We start from the raw sequence: 26,452 nt of genomic DNA on the forward strand, positions 1-26,452 counted from the left end.
TGAAAGGTATAGGTTATTGTTAGTCAGGGCCATTCTTTTGTAGGGATTATTGGAAGTCAGATTGCGTTGCGCTAAAAGCAGTATTGTGCGTCAGTTTAGTGATGATCAGAATAAGTAAAGAGAGAGATGTCTGAGTACGTTCAGTCTGAAAATTCAATAACGTAGAGGTTTTCCAGCACTGTCATTTATAAAATTTTTCTAAGGGGACGTTACAACATCTTATGTGAAAAATATTTACTAGTCCGCCAGAAGCGCCCTGTGTTTGGAGATATGTTTCACGTGAAATTGTTACGTTTCATGAAACCCGTACGCTGGAGGAATAGTAACGTATCTGTTCACTGTTGTAATATTCACAGAGAAATGACTTACTGAGTGTAAGTTCTATGTATGAATCAAGAAAAGGTAAATAAAAATTTATTTTAAATATTTTATTATTTTTAGGTAAATTTTCATACAGGGACTACACAGGTACTGGCACAGAGCTTAGTGGAAGGACATTTCAGCCCAGCAGAGCAGCTTTAGCATGGAGATGGGCGGCGGCGGCGAGAGCACCAGGGGCAGCGTAGGCGGCGGGGGCGGCATAGGCGACGTGAGCGGGGGCGGCGTACGCCACGGCGGGGGCGGCGTAAGCGCGGGCAGCGTAGGCGAGGGCGGCGCCGTTGATGACGGCGTCGCGGGCCTGAGTCTGGGCGACGGCGGTCAGGTGGGCGGCCCTGGTGGCGGCGACGGCAGGGGTGTCCAGCAGGTAGCCGTCGGAGCGCACGGCCACGGGGGCGGGGCCGTAGGCGGCGTAGCCAGCGTGCACGGGGGCGGCAACGACAGCGGGGGCGGCGTACGCGGCGGGGGCGACGACTGCGGCGGGGGCGGCACCCAGGTAGCCGGGCGTAGCCACGGCGACGGCCAGGATGGCGCTCAGGACGATCTGAATTTCAACGAGTATCGTAAAATTATAATTCGATTAACATCGAATCACATAAATCGTACACAGACAAGTTACTATTTTTTTATAGTAATCAAGTGCAGTGAAGCACAGTAAGTCAGGAGTTGCACATACCAGGGTGTTCATAGCTGGATGAGTTGCTGTTGCTGCTGCTGCTGCTGCTGAAATGTGCCTATACGGTGCACCTCGCGGGTTTATATACACAGTCAGACCGGCATGCGTCACCTGACGTGAAAGTAGCGGCCTTGCCTAAAGCCGTGTGATGGGCGTTGTCTGGTGACCGCAAGATCTGCTCGGTTCCCTCACTGACAAAGATTGTTATAAAGAGAAACGCGCTTAACCAAGTCATCTGCAAGGTGTATCTGGAAACCTGGGTAAACTATAGCATAGACAGTTATTTCATATTTTTAAAACATGATGTTTTTCCAATTCATTTGTTTCTTTGGTTTTATAGTTTTGGTGGCCCTAGGAGCTCTTACCATAAATAAAATTAGTCCTAAACATCTTCCTTTATATGTGAATGGCATAACTTGTCCACATTTAAATGATAATGGCTATGAATGTGGTTGTGCTATTACTAGTTTACATTAGAGTCCATGAAATCCTAAATATGCAACTTGTTTTGAACAGAAAGACAAAACTCGAAAAGGTGAAAAAGGATAGAGAAGTAATAAAAATTACGTAAAAGGATTCTTCAATTTCACTGCAGATTATGAGTTATTACAGATAACGATCTACTAGTGAGTACAACGAAAGATTTCGTTTTCTAATCGGCATATAAGACCTGCTGGTGAAATGGCACAGCAGGCGTTACGTGTAACCTCAGATTAAATTTGAGGCTGAGATGGAGGGATACGTTCTTCGATTTGTTAACTGAGCAGAAGAAAGACGGCATCATTAGATACCCAAGCGAATACACTTTTTATCCGCTCGTTTATGAACAAAAGTATGGGAATTGGTTCAAATGGCTCTGAGCACTATGGGACTTAACTTCTGTGGTCATCATTCCCCTAGAACGTAGAACTACTTAGACCTAACTAACCTAAGGACATCACACACATCCATGCCCGAGGCAGGATTCGAACCTGCGACCGTAGCAGTCGCGCGATTCCGGACTGAGGGCCTTAAAATTATCCTAAGGACAGACACACCCACCCATGCCCGAGGGAGGACTCGAACCTCCGCCGGGACCATATGGGAATTGTTTCTGCTGCATCGTCAAAAGATGCTTTCTGAAAACTGAAGATGTTATCTACCAGCATATCTCTCACAAACCTGCGCAGCGGTGACTTGTATGTTAGGATGCATTTTCGAGAGGTATTAATTGAGAACGGAGGTCCCGGAAGCTCCAAAGATTCAGAAACTTACGTCTTGTTGAGACAAAGTATTGTTAGAGGTGAAGAAGACACGTTGTTCAATGCTGAATGGGAATTGCCTCACGTTTGATACTTAAAGGCCATGAAACGTGCTTAGTATGCCGAGGCAGAATTATAGCGGGAAATGCCTTACTGGGACGTCTTTGCAACTCCAACCAGAAAGACGTGATGACGCGCTTGTCTTCTCCTGAGCAGCAGTGAATGATGGTCGAACTGAAGACAGCCATTATGCCAAGAACTGAGCTAACAGTAGGTAGAGTGGTGACAAAACCTTCTTTGTTTAACAGTATGCATTAGTTGAATTCATTAAGTGACTTGATGCAAGGGGAGAATCAATTGGTAATATATGGTGGGCGAGATTGATGCCATCAAATAAACGCCACTTCGCATGATTCAGGGCAGTCATTTGTGTATCAGGAATGACTGAAACATTTCACCATGATTTCACAAAGAGATTCCTAGACACTGCACGACTGAAGAAGGAATTCGATTTATTTGTCAGATCGTTCTAGCTTTTGACTGCTAATGTACCTCATTACTGCCAGCTTGAGCTGAAAGACGTACAGTGTAGCACACGCCTCAATGACCTGCTTTTCCAATTGAGGTATTTACAAAACGTTTGTGAAACGTCACCCCAAGTGCAAAATCCTCGATTGCGCAGAGAAGCTGCTAAGGTTATATCAATGTCTGGTTGAACACATGCGCGCGAACTTTTTTTCTCCTTTGTGAAACTGACGACATACCGTCAACATTGAGATGTAACAGGTGTTAGTTGCATAACTTCATGTATTGATTCTATCATTAACCATAGTTCTGCAAACATTACATATTATAAAATAGGAATGTGTATAAATTTATAAACATTACAACTTAAAGTCAAATGCCTGTATGTAAACCTTTTTGTAGTTTGGCTCTCCATATTAGCACTATCTAATGTATTTCCTTAATGAAGAAATAAGATTTATTGCTTTGGCAGAAAAATAAAACACGTATGATAAAATCTCGTTTATAAAAGTGTGCTTCAATTTTCACATCTAGAAGCAGTTGTACTGCGTTGCTAACTAGTCTTCCTAAGTCGCCCGAGTGTGCAGCCTTTGACATACAGCAGCCTCACTTACGCACCTGCTCGGAAAAGCGCAGTGGTGGGGGAAGCCTGAGTGCTGAGCAGATTCGGCTGCGCTCAAGGACCGGTTCTACAAAAACGCAGTTGTCTCTCTAGTGCACGACTTGTGGGTGACGTGGCCCACCTTACACTGCTATACCGCTCAGCCAGGCGTTCGCTGTGCTTTTCACTGCCGCACGACCAAAAACCATGGGCTGACTGTGCACAGCTCTTCCCACTACACGTCTTATAATTGGGCCACCCAGTAGGCGTCCGAAGGTTTGGAGTGAATGACTTGTGGGATCCGGAAACTTCACAAACCAAAGTAAAGATTGGGGCATTCCAAAGTGTTTTCCTCTTGAGAAAACTCCTGTATTAATTTTTTTAGTTTCCTTTATGACAACTTTTTGCTTAAATATTGATAGGTAATCATACTACCTGGCTCTTTCAATATATTTCTCACTTTCATGTGTGAAATTATCTCTGTTTTGCGTTTTTCATTACTGCATATTATCGTATTGTGGCGTTTCTAATGGAAAAATATTTATTTTTCGATGTGGTGAGTTATTAATAAACATTTCCCTTGATCACGTTCTTGATATTGACTGGACTAGAGGTCAAAGCCGATGTGTAGAATTTTATTTGTTGTTGCTGTTGTGGTCTTCAGTCCCGAGACTGGTTTGATGCAGCTCTCCATGCTATTCTATCCTGTGCAAGCTTCTTCATCTCCCAGTACCTACTGCTGCCTACATCCGTCTGAATCTGTTTAGTGTTTTCATCTCTTGGTCTCCCTCTACGATTTATACCCTCCACGCTGCCCTACAATGCTAAATTAGTGATCCCTTGACGCCTCAGAACATGTCCTACCAACCGGTCCCTTCTTCTCGTCAAGTTGTGCCACAAACTCCTCTTCTCCCCAATTCTATTCAATACCTCCTCATTAGTTATGTGATCTACCAATCTAATCTTCAGCACTCTTCTGTAGCACCACATTTCGAAAGCTTCTATTCTCTTCTTGTCTAAACTATTTATCGTCCATGTTTCACTTCCATACATGGCTACACTCCATACAAATACTTTCAGAAACGACTTCCTGACACTTAAATCTATACTCGATGTTAACAAATTTCTCTTCTTCAGAAACGCTTTCCTTGCCAATTCCAGTCTACATTTTATATCTTCTCTAATTCGACCATCATCAGTTATTTTGCTCCCCAAATAGCAAAATTCCTTTACTACTTTAAGTGTCTCATTTCCTAATCTAATTCCCTCAGCATCACCTGACTTAATTCGACTTCATTCCATTATCCTCGTTTTGCTTTTGTTGATCTTCATCTTATATCCTCCTTTCAAGACACTGTCCATTCCGTTCAAATGCTCTTCCAAGTCCTTCGCTGTCTCTGATACAATTACAATGTCATCGGCGAACCTCAAAGTTTTTATTTCTTCTCCATGGATTTTAATACCTACTTCGAATTTTTCTTTTGTTTCCTTTACTGCTTGTTCAATATACAGATTGAATAACATTGGGGAGAGGCTGCAACCCTGTCTCACTCCCTTCCCAACCAATGCTTCCCTTTCATGCCTCTCGACTCTTATAACTGCCATCTGGTTTCTGTACAAATTGTAAATAGCCTTTCGCTCCCTGTATTTCACCCCCGCCACGATTAGAATTTGAAAGAGAGTATTCCAATCAACATTGTCAAAAGCTTTCTCTAAGTCTACAAATGCTAGAAACGTAGGTTAGCCTTTCCTTAATCTTTCTTCTAGGATAAGTCGTAAGGTCAGTATTGCCTCACGTGTTCCAGTATCTCTACGAAATCCAAACTGATCTTCCCCGAGGTCGGCTTCTACTAGTTTTTCCATTCGTCTGTAAAGAATTCGTGTAAGTATTTGGCAGCTGTGACTTATTACACTGGTAGTTCGGTAATTTTCACATCTGTCAACACCTCCTTTCTTTGGATTGGAATTATTATATTCTTCTTGAAATCTGAGGGTATTTCGCCTGTCTCATAGATCTTGCTCACCAGATGGTAGAGTTTTGTCAGGACTGGCTCCCCCAAGGCCGTCAGTAGTTCTAATGGAATGTTGTTTGTCTGCTCCAGGGGCCTTGTTTCGACTCAGATCTGTCAGTGCTCTGTCAAACTCTTCACGCAGTATCTTATCTCCCATTTCATCTTCATCTACATCCTCTTCCATTTCCATAATATTGGACTCAAGTACATCGCCCTTGTATAGACCCTCTATATACGCCTTCCACCTTTCTGCTTTCCCTTCTTTGCTTAGAACTGGGTTTCCATCTGAGCTCTTGATATTCATACAAGTGGTTCTCCTTTCTCCAAAGGTCTCTATAATTTTCCTGTAGGCAGTATCTATCTTACCCCTAGTGAGATAAGCCTCCACATCCATACATTTGTCCTCTAGCCATCCCTGCTTAGCCATTTTGCACTTCCTGTCGATCTCATTTTTTAGACGTTTGTATTCCTTTTTGCCTGCTTCATTTACCGCATTTTGATATTTTCTCCTTTCATCAAATAAATTCAATATTTCTTCTGTTACCCAAGGATTTCTACAGGCCCTCGTCTTTTTACCTACTTGCTCCTCTGCTGCCTTCACTACTTCATCCCTCAGAGCTACCCATTCTTCTTCTACTGTATTTCTTTCCCCCATTCCTCTCAATTGTTCCCTGATGCTCTCCCTGAAACTCTGTACAACCTCTGGTTTAGTCAGTTTATCCAGGTCCCATCTCCTTAAATTCCCACCTTTTTGCAGTTTCTTCAGTTTTAATCTACAGTTCATGACCAATAGATTGTGGTCAGAATCCACATCTGCCCCTGGAAATGTCTTACAATTTAAAACCTGGTTCCTAAATCTCTGTCTTACCATTATATAGTCTATCTGATACCTTTTAGTATCTCCGGGATTCTTCCACGTATACAACCTTCTTTTATGATTCTTGAACCACGTGTTAGCTATGATTAAGTTATGCTCTGTGCAAAATTCTACCAGGCGGCTTCCTCTTTCATTTCTTACCCCCAATCCATATTCACCTACTACGTTTCGTTCTCCTCCTTTTCCTACTCTCGAATTCCAGTCACCCATAACTATTAAATTTTCGTCCCCCTTCACTACCTGTATAATTTTGTTTATCTCATCATACATTTCATTAATTTCTTTATCATCTGCAGAGCTAGTTGGCATATAAACTTGTACTACTGTAGTAGGCGTGGGCTTCGTGTCTATCTTGGCCACAATAATGCGTTCACTATGCTGTTTGTAGTAGCTTACTTCCACTCCTATTTTTTTGTTCATTATTAAACCTACTCCTGGATTATCCCTATTTGATTTTGTATTTATAACCCTGTATTCACCTGACCAAAACTCTTGTTTCTCCTGCCACCGAACTTCACTAATTCCCACTATATCCAACTTCAACCTATCCATTTCCCTTTTTAAAGTTTCTAACCTACCTGCTCGATTAAGGGATCTGACATTCCACGCTCCGATCCGTAGAACACCAGTTTTGTATCTCCTGATAACGACGTCCTCCTGAGTTGTCCCCACCCAGAGATCCGAATGGGGGACTATTTTACCTCCGGAATATTTTACCCAAGAGGACGCCATCATCATTTAACCGTACAGTAAAGCTGCATGCCCTTGGGAAAAATTATGGCTGTAGTTTCCCCTTGCTTTCAGCCGTTCGCAGTACCAGCACAGCAAGGCCGTTTTGGTTAGTGTTACAGGGCCAGATCAGTCAATCATCCAGACTGTTGCCCCTGCAGCTACTGAAAAGGCTGCTGCCCCTCTTTAGGAACCACACATTTGTCTGACCTCCCAACAGATACCCCTCCGTTGTGGTTGCACCTACAGTATGGCCATATGTATCGCTGAGGCACGCAAGCCTCCCCACCAACGGCAAGGTCCATGGTACATGGGGGGGGGATTTTATTTATGATGATATAATTTGGTATCTTATTAAACCATAGGTAAATATGAAAGCCAAAAAATTGTTTGTTGTCAAAAATCTGAGATTAGGTTATTATCAGATTCCACGAGAAGCAATTCACAACCACAATACTATAAGAAAAAATATTTTCCAGCGTACTATCAACCCCTGTTTAGGACTGAAAATAATATTTTATGCTGTGGTGGACTAGTGGGCAATAGGCTGCTGGTATATATAAGATATTCGAAATCAAATTCTGCTCTGTTCTTACGTTTACATTAAACAGATCATGGCTTGGTCAATAGACAGACATCTGACTGTGGTCTGTACATTCGTGATTACTTTATTAGAAGTAATATAGAAAAGCAGCGGTTCAGTAATGTAGGACAGGTTTCTGTCGTTTATCCAAAGCAGCTCTTTCCTTCCTAATATACATACAGATAAAGTAATATGGAACAGATTCTGTAATTTTGCCTCTTTTCATAGCTGTGGAGGTTGGTATTATACTGAGGACAGCAATATGCACATACACAGATGGCAGTAGTGCTGAGCATACATACGGTATAAAAGGGCAGTACACTGGTGAATCTGTCTGTGACCTCTTCACCTTCCCCCACCTCCTCCTCTTCCTCCAACATCTCTGCATCCTTTACACTGATTGCAGGCTTCATTCCCCCCACCCCCTACTTTCCTCCTTCCTCCCCACCCCCCGCCCATTGCCACACCTCAATCGCTGTATCCCTCCCTCTCTTGACCTCCACACCCTCCATCTCTTTTATCATGGCGTTTCCAGCACCTCCCCCTCCCAGATGTTGAACTTTGCCATGAACCTAATCTTCCTTCCAACTGTAACCTGGCCTTGTTCCCCCGCCCCCCTCCCCAGGACACTTTTTCCTCTCCCCTCCCTCTCCCAGAGCGGATTTTCCTACTTCCCTCCTTGAGTACCTGCACCCTCTCCTCAGCTGTTTTCCTCTCCCATCCCTTCCTCCCCTGCCCTCCTTCGGCACGCTGCTCCACCTCATCCCCCTTTCTCTCCCCCCTTCTCACCACCTTTTCTCCTTTCCCTTGTCCCCTGCCGCCCCCCCCCCCCCGCCCACCAGCAGATCATCCCAGGTTTTTATTCATTATATAGTGTGCTCCATTAGTGTTGTGTTCAGTGCCGTTAAACAAAGTAATATAGTATAATGGTTTTCATTGTGTGCTCGACCTGAATATAGTCCAAGATTGTTCGTGATCGACCTGATTATAATCCATGATTGTTCGTGTTCTTTTTATACTGTGGTCGCCTTTTACGTTGTTTTTGACTTGAGTGTTTCTTTTTAAGTACACTTCAAATTACCAGCTATGTTCTTTTAACTTTATGTCGACTTTTAACTGTCCCCGAGTGTGTGTCCCTGTATTAGTGTGTATTTTAACTCCTGTCGTGTCCATTTCCAGTGTTACTCAGGTGATTCATATGAATAGGTTACTATCGTGATTCTGGTCGCATGAGTGGAATTAACAGACTTTGTATGCGGAACGTTATTTGAAGTTAGACACACGATGCTTTCCACTTGGAAATCGTTAGGGAATTGAATATTCCTTGATTACAGTCTCAGGAGTGTGCCAAGAACACCAAATTTCAGGCATTACCTGTCACCATGGACTGCGCAGCAGCTGATGGCCTTCACTTAATGACCGAGGGCAGCAGTGTTTGCGTACAGGTGTGTGTGCTAACAGACAAGCAGTACTGCATGAAATAACAGCAGAAATCAATGTGGGACGTACGACGAAGTGTCTGTTAGGACAGAGCGGCGGAATCTGTCGTTAATGGGATATGCCACCAGACGACCGACGCAAGTGCCTTTGCTAACAGCTCATCACCTGCAGCATGTGTACTGGGCCCTATCGTTTGGACCCTAGACGACTGGGAAAGTGTGGCCTGGTCTGATGAGTTACAATTTCAGTTTGGTAAGAACTGATGGTAGGGTTCGAGTGTGGCACAGACACCCCAAAGCCACCGACACAGGTTGTCAACAAGGCACTGTGCAAGCTGTTGGTGTCGTAATAGTGTACGCTGTATCTACATGGAATAGACTGGATCCCCTTGTCCAACTGATACTTGGAGAGCATTTGAAGCCCTTTCTATGTCTACATCTACATCTACATGGATACTCTGCAAATCACGTTTAAGTGCCTGGCAGAGGGTTCATTGAATCACCTTTACAATTCTCTATTATTCCAATCTCGTACAGTGTGCAGAATGAACGAACACCTATATCGTTCCGTACGAGCTCTGATTTGCCTTATTTTATCGTCGTGATCGTTCCTCCCTATGTAGGTCGGTGTCAACAAAATATTTTCGCATTCGGAGGAGAAAGTTGCTGATTGGAATTTCGTGAGAAGATTCCGTCTCAACGAAAAACGCCTTTCTTTTAATGATGCCGAGCCCAAATCCTGTATCATTTCTGTGACACTCTCTCCCATATTTCGCGATAATACAAAACGTGCTGCCCTTCTTAGAACTTTTTCGATATCCTCCGTCAGTCTTATCTGGTAAAGATCCCACACCACGCAGCAGTATTCTGAAAGAGGACGGACAAGCGTAGTGTAGGCAGTCTCCTTAGTAGATCTGTTACATTTTGTCAGTGTCCTGCCAATAAAACGCAGTCTTTGGTTAGCCTCCCCCACAATATTTTCTGCGTGTTCCTTCCAAATTAAGTTGTTCGCAATTGTAATCCTAGGTATTTAGTTGAATTTATGGCCTTTATATTAGACTGATTTATCGTGTAACCAAAATTTAATGGATTTCATTTAGCACTCATGTGGATGACTTCACGCGTTTCATTATTTAGGCTCAACTGCCAATTTTCGCACCATTCAGATGTCTTCTGTAAATCGTTTTGCAGTTTGTTTTGATCTTCTAATGAGTTTATTAGTCGATAAACGACAGCGTCATCTGTAAACAACCGAAGACGGCTGCTCAGATTGTCTCCCAAATCGTTTATATAGATAAGGAATAGCAAGGGGCCTATAACACTACCTTAGTGAACGCCAGAAATTACTTCTGGTTTACTCAATGACTTTCCGTCAGTTACTACGAACTGTGACCACTCTGATAGAAAATCACAAGTCCAGTCACATAACTGAGACGATATTCCATAAGCAAGCAATTTCACTATAAGCCGCCTGTGTTGTACAATGTCGAAAGCCTTCTGGAAAATGCAGAAATACGGAATCGATCTGAATTTCCTTGTCAATAGCACTCAATACTTCATGTGAATAAAGAGCTAGTTGTGTTTCAGAACTATGTTTTCTAAATCCATGTTGACTGTACGTCAATAGACCGTTTCCTTCGAGGTAATTCATAATGTTTGAACACAATATATGTTCCATAATCCTGCTGCATGTCGACGTTAATGATATGGGCCTGTTATTAAGATTTCATCTCCGCAATCAGCGATAGAATTTTAGCGGATGATAACGCACCATGTCGCTGGGCCTCAGTTGTTGGCGATTGGTTTGATGAACACAGCCTGCAATGGCAGCTTCTTCCTTGTAATATACGTATTTCAGCATTGCGCGGGATATAGTTAGAGAGTAAATCAACAAATGTACATTGCTAGTTGCTTTGAATAGATTCAGTAATTCTTCCTCTTTTCAAAAAGGACAGCAATGTCATCAGCGAAAGTTACTATTAACGTTCTTTTTAATGAATTTCTATAGCCCTTCAGGAATTTTGGTTTCATGTCATTACCCTAAGTGGACAGTAAACGAAAATGCAACATAGCCGTACACCATTTTTAATCCAAACAATTTTCTTTTGGTTTTCCACTCTAATTGTTCCCTCCTCGTTCTTGTATATAACGTATATAGTAGCTCATGCCTCCTCTTCCGTCGATTTAAAACTACTTGGGCCAGTTTACTTTGTGGAATGTATCCTCTAGATGCTCATATCCTATGACAGGTTGTTGATCTCTCATACGCCTCGCTTTCATTACCACGCTTAGCATCGGAACTGATATATTTACCTCCTCTATAAGCAAACCGATCAACGTCTAATATATTGTTAATTTCCTTTTCCATCCTTTTGTGACTTTTTATGGTTATCAACTTGTAGGCTACGTCCCTTATTATCACAAACTTCAGCACCACCATCATTGGGACAGTGTGTCGTCTGCTAGGAAAATTTTTGGCACGTTCTTTCTCTTCCGGTCGATCACACATGCTCGTAATACTTTGTCCTTAAAATGTGGGAAGTTAATATTTAAAATTATAGTAATTGAAATAAATAAATTTCTTTGACGTTACTGCAATATTAAAATTATTTTTCATTCTAAGCATTACATATCTCTCGTATTAACACTCATTTCCAAGTCGAAATAGCTTTAAATGCAGTCGCATGGTTCGCTCGAGATCTCTCCACTTAGATGTAAGTTCGTCTAATCTCTCATAAATGTTCACATCTGTCCGTACAAAAACATCTTTCAGTAAGACTCATACAAATTCAAAATCATCAACTTCCAACGCTTGAAAATGTGCGGCCATGTTGGCGTTATTATTTTGGATGTACGTAGATTATCATGTATCCGGTCCAGTATTCACAATCTTTTGTGAGATACTGCTTCCTCATTGGCCGTCTGGAACCCTCCCCACCACTGCATGGATCCAATTATGATCAGGGTAATAGTACAAAAATTGATAGCGCTGTATGCACCCACGCATTATCGTGCAAAATGATTGGTGGGTTGCGCAGAAAGTGACGCCGCTTCTTTCCCAAAGCTGGTCGCAGTTGATGCTCCAAAACCGAACAGTAATACTCTGCATTGACGGTCTTCCGTGGGGGAACGTAATGCGTTAAGATAACACCATCACAGTCGTCCACGAGAATCAACATAATTTTAGATCGCTCCATTCGCACCATCAACAGAACAGGCTCTGCTAACTGTATACTACGCCTTCCACATCGCTGACAACGGGTCCTACACAACGCTGGTGACTACTTTGAAGGACTGTAACAGGTGCAAATACGTAACTCTTTTGTATCGTTTGTGAATAAATAGTTACCACTATTTAACTTCCAACACTCATATATTGCTGATTATTTATTATATTCATTTGGATAAGTTAACCAGTGGAATTTGTTCATAGACACTCTGATCAAGGCAGTTTGCAAACCTTGTGTCCAAACGCCAGTTACTTGTTTCATACGGTAAAGCATGGCTGCCGTGGTAACTTCTGCAGATATCGTTTTCGTATGTTTTAGACCAAGATGTTTTTAGTCTAGCTGTATTGCCAACGGCATTGCGTCGGGCCGTGTGACCGAGTTAACTAAACGGCCTACGTTGTTTGTGACCTCTCATGTTCAGCAATTACTTAATCCATGTTGTTTGTAAATTCTTACCTAGCTCACTACTATTATTGTAAGGTTATTTATTGTGCCGCTCTTTGGCTGTATCGTAGCCGGCAGTGAGGCCGACACATTTTAAAGTTATTCCTTTACAAAACTGCAGTTGGCAGTCAGTGTGTCTATGGCGTTATCGTGGCGGATTGTTTGATGTATTTTATAAATAAATAAATACTAATTTTGTATATCCTCAAATTCGACTCAGCTCTTGCACCCTAACAGCCCTGAGCCCTGCAATCCTTCTTTCAACAACTGCCCTACCTTGAACGGTAGAGAGCGTGCATTGGTGGCGAGCTTGGGTGTTGGAAGGATTAAAATACCTGAAAGGAATAACAGCAAGTGAAGTAAATCCTTTCCGTGAGAAATGAGCATATCTGAATGCCTGACTGATGATCAGAGAACGATCTCGTAGAACCACCTACAGTCAAAATGGTTCAAATGGCTCCGAGCACTATGGGACTTAATACCTGAGGTCATCACTCTCCTAGAACTTAGAACTACTTAAACCAAACTAACCTAAGGACTTCACACACATCCATGCCCGAGGCAGGATTCGAACCTGCGACCGTAGTGGTCGCGCGGTTCCAGACTGAAGTGCCTAGAACCGCTTGGCCACGCCGGCCAGCGTCTTCAGTCAAAACTGCCGTAGTATCTACATGGCAAGGGACACATCCTATTGTACCAATTATTAGAATTTTTCGCGTTCCATTCATGTACAGATCGCGGTAAGGATGATTGATAAAAAGCCTCTATGCTTGCTGTAATTAATCAAATCCTTTACTCACGATTCCTACGAGAGCGATAGGTACAGGTTTGTAGTACATTCTTAGAGTCGTCATTTAAAGTCGGTTCTTGAAACTTTGTAAGTAGGCTTTCTCAGGATGGTTTAAATCTGTCATCAGGAGTTGGACAGGTCAGTTCTTTCGACATCTCTGTGACACTGTTCCACTGCTCAAACAAACATGTGGCCAATCGCGTGGCCGTCTCCTGTAGACGTTCAGTACCCTCTGTTGGCTATTTGGTAAGGGTACAACACCCTTGAGCAGTATTTTAGGATGGGTCGCACGAGTCACTTGTAAGCAGTAGTTCTTGTAAACTCACTGCATTTCCCTATTTTTCTACCGCGACTGAGCCTAGGTGATCATTCCTTTCATTATCCCCGAAAGTAATACCTCGTTGCACCATTCGCTCTCCTATATTTTCTGCAGTACATTCACTCTTTATCGTTCACAAAGGAGTATGTTTCCTTAATGGCTTTTAGGATAACAGGTTCTGATCTTTGCTCCTTTTTTACTCTGAGAAATGGCACGACTCCTAGGGGGATTAAACTTTATAAAATTTTGGAGAAAAGTCGTCTACCTGCGCACTCTGGAGGTGAAACGTCACCACTCAGTTCTTGCATCTAGCTACATATAACAAGCATCAACACTCTCCTAATGCAAGTTCTGTCTTTAAATGATGCCTCACGTATCTGTAGATCTACAAGGCTGGTTTGACAAGCCTGGTAAAAAAAGGGAAGAAAACATTTTTGTTTCGTAAACAATTCACCTTACTTCATGACATAGTTTCCTTTGACGGATATAAACTCAATCCAGCAAGCCTCCAACTTTTTCATCTTATCGGAAAAATAGCTTCAGTCAAACATTGGAAAATACTCGTTGACTGCGCTGTTTCTTCGCCATTTGATGAAAATTTATTTCCAGAAAGTCGATGATTCGAGTTAGGGAACACGAAGAAGCCACTGGGGGTATGAACGGTGAACAGGGCAGACGGGAAACCAATTCAAAGCTCAGCTCATAGACTTTCGCCATTGCTGCGACTGATGTGTGGGATGGTGCATTATACTGATGAAAGAGCACCTTTTTGTGTTCCGACCCCGCTCTTTTTTCAGCCAACGCAAGTTCCAAACGACCCAGCAGTGAAGCATAATAGGGTTCAGTTTTGGTCCTACTTTCCTTTCAAGTGACTTATGAAAATTATTCGTTAGGATCCCAGAAACCAGAGGCCGCTACCTTACCAGTTGCCAAAATCGCCTTTTCTTTCTTCGGTGCAACTTCATCAGCCTTCTTGCAATGTTTTGGCTGCCGTTTTGACTCTGGTGTGTAATAATGTATCTAGGTTTCACGAAACAGTCACAAATTGCTACGAGCAGTCTTGTGGATTTCCGTTAAACCTTGCGAGACAGTATGCTGAAATGAATTGTTGGATGCGCCTTTGGTCGACTCTGAGCAATCATGGCACGCACGTTGCAAACAGCTTCTTCGTAGAAGAAGCTTACGCCTACAGTGTCAACAGTTTCACCACACTTTATTCGGCGGTCTTGAATTACTATGTCATGGATTTTCTCAATGATTTCCTTTGTGGTCACTTCAGTTGGATCGTTGCAGCCTAATTCGACATCAGTGCTTGTCCGACCACTTTAAATTCATTAATCGAAAGAAAATGGTTGTCAGTGATTATGCAGAGTCCGTGTGAACTTCGAGTCCTGTTTTGATTTGTAAAGGAAGTCCAACCCTTGACATGAAGATGTTTAACAACAGCAGGAAACTCGATATGTCCATTTTCAATCGCAGTCGACGCACTCAGCAATTAAGACGGCGATCAACAATGAACTGTACACTGTACAGTGCTGAAATTATTTATTCGATGCTTGGACTAATCAAGCTTACCAAAGATCACAGCGCATCAAAAACGTTCCATTCTTTCTTGGAAATTTACCAGAATCTTCAAACCATCCTGGTATCTGCGTCTTCCCTCTGTTTGCTCCCCTGGTACTGAAATATCAACATATCTATATATTATTGGTAGCAGGAAAGTTTTCGTCCAGCACATAAGTTACCCTAATCTACATTTAGTACCAAAGTTGTCTTGAGCAACTGTTATGTATGATATTTCATATTGTTTTGTTTGCACTGAAAATATACGAGTTCTAAATTAATGATAACTTATCTTCAATTCTATAAATATAATCATCTTGTGGTGCAGTTCTTCTTGTTGTCTCCGTGTTTGGTAAGAAAATGGGATGAGAAGTTCCGCCTTTGCAAGACACCTTATTTCTTTTGTTTCGCCCATACAACAACACGTAATGGCAGCGAAAACTCCGCCAATGTTTTGAGTAATCGAAAAACTGCATTGCCACGCGAACACAGGCAGAGAAGTAAGCCTATTACTTCGCCAACAAAACAGGAAAACGTACCACAACTTCAAAACTATGACATGTTGTATATTGTGTAGCATAACAGCTACCAAAACAAGAGGACAATAACATAATGTAAGTTAAAAGTAAAAATAGAACCCACTGATGATAGCACAAAAGTGCTGAAACATGTATTGGTGAAACAAAAGAAAAAAGATGTCTTGCATAAGGCGGAACTTCTCATCCCATTCTTTAAATATATTTGTTGAGATCAGGGATTCAACAACAGTGTGAAACAGAAAAAACGAAAACAAAATATAAGTTTGTACTAAGTATTTTATTATTTTTATGAAAATTTTGAAGACAGGAACTTCACACTTGTGAAGTCCACTGGCAAGATTCTTTAAGAAAAGACATTTCAGCCCAGCAGAGCAGCCTTAGCGTGAAGGTGGGCGGCGGCAGCGAGGGCGCCAGGGGCGGCGTAGGCGGCGGGGGCGGCATAGGCGACATGAGCGGGGGCGGCGTACGCCACGGCGGGGGCGGCGTAAGCGCGGGCGGCGTAGGCGAGGGCGGCGCCGTTGATGACGGCGTCGCGGGCCTGAGTCTGGGCGACGGCGGTCAGGTGGGCGGCCCTGGTGGCGGCGACGGCAGGGGTGTCCAGCAGGTAGCCGTCTGAGCGGACGGCGACGGGGGCGGGGCCGTAGGCAGCGTAGCCGGCGTGCACGGGGGCGGCCACCAACGCGGGGGCGGCGTACGCCGCGGGGGCGACGACTGCGGCGGGGGCGGCGCCCAGGTAGCCGGGCTTAGCCACGGCGACGGCCAGGACGGCGCTCAGGACGATCTGGAGTGAGGAAAAGTATCGTAAAACAATGTTGCGTTTCCACGTCGATCTCATAGAAATCTTACAGCCGCTGGTGCATCGAATTACAACTTCTTAGTTAGCACTAGTGATACGTACCAGGGTGTTCATGGCTGCGATAGTTGGTGCTGCTGCTGGTGCTGCTGCCGAAATGTAACTACGCCGTGGACCTCGCGGGTTTATATACACAGCCGGACCGGCATGCGTCACCTCACGTGAAAGTAGTGCTCCTCGCGCCGCGGCCTTGTATGAGGTCCTACGTTGGGCGTTGGCTGGCGGCTGACAGCTTTGTTCCGCATGCTGTACTAACTTACGGTTTTTTGGAAAGGAAAGAAATTTTGAACGTGTCATTTGTCTTATTTGTTCATGGAACTGAGGGTTCCATATAAAAATCACAAGTTAGAGTTTTTTGAAAATTGGTGATTTCTTTTGATAGTTATTTGGTCCATTATCTTACGATGTGTTTATTATCTTGGATCTAACGTGGTGTGTGTGAGACCTACCATTCTATAGGACAAGTTCATCACAGTGTTCTGTCACTCCAAACCGTCATGACCGCAAACAAAAAGGTGAATGTTGGGAAAATTGAGAGAAATAAATAAAAGGAAGGAAAGCAAATGCTGTGGTGTGAAATGAATAAGCGAAGCTGCGGCTGCCACTTCAGTAACGATCACATGTTGCGAGCAGTAGTTTGCAAGGGCGCAGATGGAAGTATATCCTGAAAAAAAATGGTTCGTCTGCAATGGAAGAGTGAAGAAATACAAAAAGATCTAATTTTATATGGTTAGTGTATACACACCATCAATAATTTGTGTACATCCTTTTAATATTGGAAGGAAATGAAAGTAATTTTTAACGTAATAATCAAATCTAAAGTAGCAGTGTTCTTGTAAGAATGATATGTTTACAGAGGAGACGGTGCAAGACGTCCAATGTTAACTTTTCTTTACAACTAACTGAGGGAAAGATTTAACTTTAAGAAACACACTATCACTGACAAACACAGGAATAGGAGTGGGCCAGAGTACTACGGTAGCTGCAAGTACGTGAAAAGCGTCTGTAAAATTTACTCATTCATAGTCCTGGTAGAGAAACAGGTTATGTGTGCTTTTTGGAGATATAAATCGTAGTCTTTAGATATGGCAGTCTCTCCCTCCCTCCGTCTTTTTGTAGTATTGATTATTAAAATTTAATTTAAATTCCATTAAGTCTTATTTTCTAAGTCAAAAAAGAGTCTGAAAAATTTACTCATTCATAGCCCTGTAGGAGAAACAGGTTATGTGTGTTTTTTGTGAGATATAAATCTTAGCATATAGATATGGCAGTCTCTCCCTCCCTCCGTCTTTTTGGTGTTGATTATTAACATTTTTTTTGCTATTCCATTAAGTCTTATTTTGTATGCCAGGTCATCAATAAATTGGAAATCTTCCTGTCTTTATATGTGTTGGTATCACAAACACAAAACGTCAGTCATCGTCTGTATAAGGATGGGATTAAGAGTCGGAGATAACGGGAAAAATCTGATTTGTGGATGAAAATGAAAATAAAAGCGTTGTGATTTTTACAAATAACAAGTTCTTTATTTTTGTTGCGAAATGTCGGCTAGCTGAAAGGTAATCAAATTGTTTTCCTGCGCTCCAACACTACGATGGTTATTCCAATAAATTCAAGTTGAATTAATATATTTATCAGCTGACGTCCATAGCCATCGTTTGGACAAATCAGTTTTTGCACCCTGACATTTCTGAGAACATATGAACATTGGAAATGTAAAGCTTTGTAAGTGCTGTTTATTTTCGCAAAACTCGTTTTCAGTGCGGCTGTGATTTCGGTACTCCGCTACCGCCATTTGACTTGTTGCAAGTGTGAAGTTAGGGAGAATAGGACTCGAGCATTTTGACTTACCGTCGTAGTGGATGGTGAGATCGCAGCTGTACGATGATTTGCAATTGTAAAGAAATTACCCTTTGGTTGCAACGACTTTTTTTATAACTTCTCCAATCCATAATCAATTTCTGGAATGCCAATTCTGTCTTAAAATATACCTGTTCACACAGCAGAATTTTCCAAACGTTACATCACTGCATATACACTGAAAAGACAAAGAAACTGGTACACCTGGCTAATATCGTGTGGGGCCCCCGCGAGCACGCAGAACTGCCACAACACAAGGTGGCATGGACTCCACTAAAGTCTGAAGTAGTGCTGGAGAGAACTGACACCATGAATCCTGCAGGGCTGTCCATAAATCCGTAAGAGTAAGGGGGGCCGAGATCTCTTCTGAATAGCACGTTGCAAGGGACAAGGGATCCCAGATATGCTTAATAATGTTCTTGTCTGGGGAGCTTGGTGGCGAGCGGAAGCGTTGCAACTCAGAAGAGTAATGCTGGAGCCAGTCTGTATCAATTCTGGAGGTGTGGGATGTCGGATTGTCCTGCTGGAATTGCACAGGTCCATTGGAATACAAAATGGACATGAATGGATGCAGGTGATCAGACAGAATGCTTCCGCACGTGTCACCTGTCAGTCATATCTAGACGTATCAGGGGTCACATATCGCTCCAGCTGCACACGACCACACAATTACAGAGCCTCCGCCAGCTTGAACAGTCCCCAGCTGACGTGCAGGCTCCGTGGATTCATGAGTTTGTCTCCATACCCGTTCACGTCCATCCGCTCGATGCAATCTGAAACGAGACTCGTCCAACCAGGCAACTTATTTCCAGTCATCAACAGTCCATTGTCGGTGTTGACGAGCCGACGCGAGGCGTAAAGCTTTGTGTCGTGTTATCACTAAGGGTACACGAGTGGGCCTTCGCCTCCGAAACATCACATCGATGTTGTTTCGTTGAACGGTTCGCACGCTGACGCTTGTTGATGGCCCACAATTGAAATCTGCAGCAATTTGTGGAAGGGTTGCACTTCTGTCACATCGAACGTCTTCATTCGTCATAGGTCCCGTTCCTGCAGAATATTTTTCCGGCCGCGGCGGTGTCGGATATTTGATGTTTTACCGGATTCCTGATATTCACGGTACACTTTTGAAATGGTCGTACTGGAAAATCCCCACTTCATCGTTACCTCGGAGATGCTGTGTCCTATCGCTCGTGCGCCGACTATAGCACCACGTTCAAACTCACTTAAAACCTGATAACCTGCCACTGTAGCAGCAGTAACCGACCTAACAAGTGAGCCAGACACTTGTTGTGTCATGTAGGCGTTGCCGACCGCAGCGTCGTATTCTGCCTGTTTAAATATCTATCTTTGGCGCTTCAGTATACAACAAGCCAGTATTACTCGCACTGTATATTTACAGGTTCTGAAGCATACCGGTCATTGTCGTGTGACTAGGGCCTGCCGTCGATGGGGATGAAATGATAATGATTAGGACAACACAACACTCAGTCCGTGAGCGGAGAAAATCTCCGACCCATTCGGGAATCAAACCCGGGCCCTGAGGATTGACATTCTGTCGCGCTGACCACTCAGCTATCGGGGGCGGACAGCATTCTGGTTATAAGATCAGATTAAAGTATTTTGCTTAAATTCATTCATACATTAAATTAGCTCTACTCATACTCTTAGACCAAATATTATGCCTAAAATATTTTCTGTCTTACACGTGTTAATTCCATTATATACTGTTATTAACCAATCTTACAAATGAACTAAGACCCTTTTGCAGTGAAGGTGTGTATACCACGCTCAAGAGGCATCGACCAATTAGATGACTAAAACTTTATGTCCACAAACAGTGGAATCATTATCGATGACCATGTGCCATGACACGACGCTACAGTTGTTCGTGATTGGTTTGAAGAACTTTCAGGACAGTCCCAGCGAAAGATTTGGACATCCAGATCGCCGGACGTGAATCCCATGGAATATTTATGCAACATAATCGAGAGGTCAGTTGGTGGACAAAATCCTGCACTAGCAACACTTTCGTATTTGTGGATGTTTACTGAGGCAGCATAGCTGAATATTTCTGCAGGGGACTTCCAAAGACTTGTTGAGTCCATGCCACGTGGAGTTGGTGCACTGCGTCAGGCTAAAGCAGGTCCGTAACGGTATTAGGAGGTAACCCATGAAGTTTGTCATCTTAGCGTATAGGAGGTAGTTTCACACTTAGACAACGTGATTTAGAAAGGCATCCTTACGTAATATTGCCGAGCTGTTATCATGGAAGTATTCCGGATATATTCATTATTCAGTAATGTCGTCAGAATAGAAAGATTGGGATTTGATATCCACTGTACGCCAATATCTATTAGACAGTGCTCTGCCAAACTTAAGGACGAACCGGATAAAGCGGCATAAAATAGTAACTACCTGGTGGAAATGAATGAATGTGACAAGCATGTTGCCAGAGGTATCCCAGTGGTGCACAGGAGGCTGAATGCCACTAGTTCAGCGTACCATAGCGTCAAATGGGGCTGGCCCGACAAGAGGCAGTTGAAGGAATGGAAAACGACAGTTTGTGGCAGTCAGCAAGCAGTTACGGTGCACTGTGGTAGTGTTCTTTGGCCTGCAGACGCCACTTGAATGACTTCACACGTGGAAGAATCGTCGGCAAACTGAAAGAAGGGCGAAGTTGTGATGAAGTTAGGCCAGGGGTTTTGGTATTACTGTCAGCATTGTTTCTCGTGCACCAAAGGTACTGTTGCCAAGAAGAGAGGACGTTGTCGTTTCTTGTTAATATCAGCTTATTCCCAAGAATAAGCAGCTTTCACTCAGTTAATTCTCGGCAGAAATCGAATCTGCTTTTGGATTGGACTTTCTTAACTCCTGTGCAGAAAGGTGTATAGTACATTGATACACCCATTTTCAATAAGGTACGTCAAGAATTCAAAAATCTGAGCAGTAATCCACGTGCTTTCAAATCGAAACTGAAGAGCTTCCTCCTTCTATTCTGTTGAGGTGTTCCTTGAAGAATTAAGCTAATTATTATGTTGTATTGTTGAAACTTCCTGGCAGATTAAAACTGTGTGCCCGACCGAGACTCGAACTCGGGACCTTTGCCTTTCGCGGGCAAGTGCTCTACCAACTGAGCTACCGAAGCACGACTCACGGCCGGTATCCACAGCTTTACTTCTGCCAGTACCTCGTCTCCTACCTTCCAAACTTTTCAGAAGCTCTCCTGCGAACCTTGCAGAAGTAAAGCTGTGGGTACCGGGCGTGAGTCGTGCTTCGGTAGCTCAGTTGGTAGAGCACTTGCCCGCGAAAGGCAAAGGTCCCGAGTTAGAGTCTCGGTCGGGCGCACAGTTTTAATCTGCCAGGAAGTTTCATATCAGCGCACACTCCGCTGCAGAGTGAAAATCTCATTCTATGTTGTATTGTTGATTGCGTTTACTTAAACTGATGGCCTGACTTTTTTGGGTTTATTAACATTTTATTTTAATCTGATATTAGTATCATGACGTAATTTCATCTTCTGACACGTTCCACGACCTTGGAGATTTGCTTCTCAATTTGGTCCTACGGAACTTGACGTGTAAATAAATAGATCAATGAATTGCTCAACAGGCAGGAAGGGACCCACATGAAGCAGCAATTGCAATTGCAACCACATTCAGCAGCACTGCAACACACGAAATCCCACTCTTCGCAGTGGCGCGGTAACAGCATGGCGGTGGTCTCTGTGCCAGACGACCAGTAATGTGGGTGTTGTGTTGACACCCTTCAAATCGATGTCACCGTTATCTATGATGCCTAGAGTGTAAAAACTGGACAACGAAGGGGGAGTCGGGTACTCTTCTTCTACGAGAGCAGATTCCATCTGAGTAGCGGTTTTGAATATACGCTCGTGTGATGACAGCTGGGAAACACGTACTGCCACCAGGAAATTTGTCAAACACGACCGTTCTGGTTGTCCTGAGTGCTGTGGTGTCGGGAGGCATAATGTTGCGTGGGCCTTATTTATTTTTGTGGATGACAATGCGCGTTCGCATCCAACACTAGTAGTCGATGAGCTCTTGGAACGAGATATTTGGCGAATGGAGTGGTCTGTCCCTTCCGCGACTTACAAGCCGTGGAATGCGTTGGGAACACGTACTCCATCACGCTCATATGCACTAACCACTATACAGCAGTCATCAACCGCACTTGTTGAGGGATGGAAGGCACTACCGTAATATCTCCTCACCCAACATGTGCCGGCCGCTGTGGTCGAGCGGTTCTAGGCGCGTTAGTCCAGAACCGCGCTGCTGCTACGGTCACAGGTTCGAATCCTGCCTCGGGAATGGATGTGTGTGATGTCCTTAGGCTAGTTAGGTTTAAGTAGTTCTAAGTCTAGGGGACTGATGACCTCCCATAGTGCTCAGAGCCATTTGAACCATTTTTGAACCAAACATGTGGCCGGTATTGGAGCGCGTTGCAGAACACACACTGCTGTCCATGGTGATCACGCACAGTAGTAAGAACCATGTCTCGCCATTTGCAACGTCCTGATGTCCATCATAAGCCGCGGTGACTTCAGTGAATTTAATGTATTATTCAAAAGTGTCATTTCTGATCGTCTCATTCCGTAATTTTTTCAGTTATCTTCAGTACTATATTGTAGTTGTTTTTTTCCATATATGGTCCTAGTTTCATCGCCAGTCACATCATGGTGACACATCTTGAGAAATTTACTTTTGTCCGTAAGTTTTGCGCATCGTGTATTACTTTGATTCTTTTCCAGACCTCCTACCAAGGAGAAAGCACTGGCAGTATCGCTAACTCAATCCGGCCTATCCGCGTGGTAGGACGACCCACTAATCACGTAGGTACTGTGGCGAACATATCAGATAAAATATTCTTTCGATCAGAAGATGTTGTTCGTTAGTGAACTAACTGTTCAAATTTAGGTGTTTAGTAGTTTCACTGAGACCCATCAGTACTATGTTTCCTTCGCTAAGTGGTGAGTAACAGCTTGCCGAAGATAAATTACGAACGCCGTTGGGAGGAGGGTATTTACACTTTCAAGCACATGTATGTCAAGAAATAAATGGCAGATCTGTCGGCATAACACATTAAGTTACGTCCCAGCCTTACTGACAGTACGTGGCCTTGTTCCTAACTTTTTGCTTGGAGCTGCAGCATCTGTATATAGTAATACTGCCACTGATGCTAGCTCGTCTCACGCAGGTGTGTAGTTACGCGATTTGTCTGTTTGAGCACCGCGCACTGCTATTCCCCCATTTCGCCCACGCATCGTTCAGCTTGCGACAGGTTCGGACGTGTTTAGCACTGAATCGTTTTATCCCGGAGATGGTCTGATTGACAGATTCTGTGTCAACCAAACGAAGCAGAACCGATTGATTTGTGTCAAACAAGAAAAGAAAATCGTTCTCTTCGGAATGTAAACTTTTTGTTATCAAACATCTCTGCCAAAATTAAATTTTTTGAATTAGCAAAGAAGTTTGATCTACCGGAATCAACAAGGCAGAACATTTAGAAAAGGCAAAGAAAAAATTCTCGAAACTGTGAAAAATGATGTCTTTGAATTCATGTGTAATTCGTAAATGTCATGGTATTATTGTTCAGATGGAAACAGTGCCAAAATAATGGTGCGATAATCATGTAAGGGTGAAAAACTGCACCATTGATCAGAGCAGTGTGTGCTCTCAAACTAAGAATATTATTGAGGGATTGAAAGAAGCAGCTGGGGAGTTGACCAAAGATGTAATGTTTCAAGCTAGTAACGGTTAGATTAGCCGATTCAGAAGTCGCTGTAAGGGGCGTACCATAGCAGAAAGAGGAGAAGAGACAAGCACTGACGAAGAGACTGTGTCGCCCTATCGAAATGTTCAAATGTGTGGGAATTCCTAAGGGACCAAACTGCTTAGGTCATCGGTCCCTAGACTTGCACACTACTTAAACTAACCTGTGCTGAGAACAACACACACCTCCATGCCCGAGGGAGGACTCGAACCTCCGGCGGGAGGGGCCGCGCAATCCGTGACATGGCGCCTCAATTCGCACGGCCACTCCTCGCGGCTCGCTCTATCGAAAGAAACTCAAGCCAACCATAGAAGAATGTGGCTGTACTAGCCAAACAACATTCAGTACAAATGAAACTGGTGTTCTGCAAGAAGGTGCCTTAAATGACTTTTATTGCGGGTGAAGAGAATACTTATCCAGGTTTTACAGCCGGCAAAGATCGATTGGCAGTGACAGTAGTGATTGTGTGATTGTAAATGCATAGCACAGAAAATGCAAGAGCTTTAAAAAATTCTTCTAAGGCTTGGTTAACCGTGATTTGGAAGTCGAATCGTAAAGCTTGGATGACAACATCCCATTTTGATGACCGGTCTGGTATCACTTCGTACATGAAGTCGGACTTTTTTGCCAATTAAAACAAATGCCATTTAAATTGATGCTATTAATCGACAACGTACCACGTCATTCTCCTACTTTTCGAAATTATTTCGATCGACTTGTGATAGCTTCATTCTTGCCACCGAATTCAAGCAGCTTCCTTCAACTGATGGTCTAGGGAGTCATTCAAACATTTACAGCTTACGACATGACACGATCGTTTGCGTACCTACATGAACCACGGATACAAAACAATGAGATCTCTGTTAAAGACGTTTGGAGGCAATTCAGTGTTTCCGATGCTCTGAGAATTAGTGGACTACACAGGAATCAAATTTCGCAGCACACGAGGGTTGGAACTGTAATAATGGCAAATATTTATTTACAGCTCGTACGAAATAGATACTTGTTTCAAAGTTTTACTGACCTCAAAAGTAGTCACCAGCGTTGTGTATAACCCGTTTCCAGCGATGTGGAAGTCGTAGGATACTCTTAGCAGTTCCAGTTGGGTTGACAGTTCGAGCAGCGCAGTCTATTTCCCGACGAATTTTTAGCAGTTCTGAAACGAATGCCGTGAAGTATTTCTTTCAGTTTAGAAATCGAGTTGAATTCACGAGGGCTTAAGTCAGGGGAGTGCAGTAGGTGGTGTAGCACTTAGCAGCCCCATCAGTCAAAGAATCAGTAACAGCTTGCGCTGTACGTGCTTGAGCATTGTGCTGCAAAATGATGGTCAGGTCCTGCAGAAAGTGTCATCACTTCTGTCTCTAAGGTGGTCGTAGGTTGTGTTCCATAAATGAACAGCATAAATACAGAAGTGGTGACACTTTCTGCAGGACCTGACCATCATTTTGATGCACAATGCTTAAGAACGTACAGTGCAAGCTGTTACTGATTTGTTTGACTGATGGAGCTGCAAAGTACTATACCACCTACCTACCCTCGTAAGTTTAACTCGATTTCTAAACTAAAGGAAACACTTCACGGCATTCGCTTCAGAACTGCTACAAATTCGTCGGGCAATAGACCGCGCCGCTCGAACTGCCCACACAACTGGCACTGCTTCGGGTATCCTACGACTTCCACATCGCTGGCAACGGGCTATACACAACGCTGGTGACCATATTGAAGGTCAGTAAAACTTTGAAACACGTATATATTTTGTACGAGCTGTAAATAAAAACTTGCCACTATTACAGTTCCATCTCTCGTACTTTAAATGGCGTCCGTAAAAACCCAGGTGCAACCAACACTACATCTTATGAAATTGGCAATGTGATTCAAGAAGTGGTCGATCTTGCCAAACAACTTATATAGAGGTGGATGGTGATGACTTTCAAGAATTGCTGGATCCGCACAATCAGCAGCTGACATTTGATCAGGTTAAAGCGATGCATGAGCAAGAGCAA

The 26,452-nt window shown here is 43.3% G+C and overlaps 2 protein-coding genes across 2 annotated transcripts; both read right to left on the reverse strand.

Annotated features, from left to right (window-relative positions):
- Positions 1-413: 413 nt before the first annotated feature.
- On the reverse strand, positions 414-1,097 carry LOC124607314 (cuticle protein 16.5-like). The gene is made up of 2 exons (XM_047139612.1): positions 1,055-1,097; positions 414-922 (listed from the first exon to the last, which is right to left on the reverse strand). The coding sequence occupies exons 1-2, from the start codon at positions 1,064-1,066 to the stop codon at positions 500-502; spliced, it is 435 nt and encodes a 144-aa protein (XP_046995568.1). The 5' UTR covers positions 1,067-1,097; the 3' UTR covers positions 414-499.
- A 15,107-nt stretch (positions 1,098-16,204) lies between these two features.
- On the reverse strand, positions 16,205-16,894 carry LOC124607227 (cuticle protein 16.5-like). The gene is made up of 2 exons (XM_047139498.1): positions 16,845-16,894; positions 16,205-16,727 (listed from the first exon to the last, which is right to left on the reverse strand). The coding sequence occupies exons 1-2, from the start codon at positions 16,854-16,856 to the stop codon at positions 16,305-16,307; spliced, it is 435 nt and encodes a 144-aa protein (XP_046995454.1). The 5' UTR covers positions 16,857-16,894; the 3' UTR covers positions 16,205-16,304.
- Positions 16,895-26,452: the final 9,558 nt, after the last annotated feature.

Source organism: Schistocerca americana, chromosome 3 (genome assembly GCF_021461395.2).
Source record: "Schistocerca americana isolate TAMUIC-IGC-003095 chromosome 3, iqSchAmer2.1, whole genome shotgun sequence".
Lineage (NCBI taxonomy): Eukaryota > Metazoa > Arthropoda > Insecta > Orthoptera > Acrididae > Schistocerca > Schistocerca americana.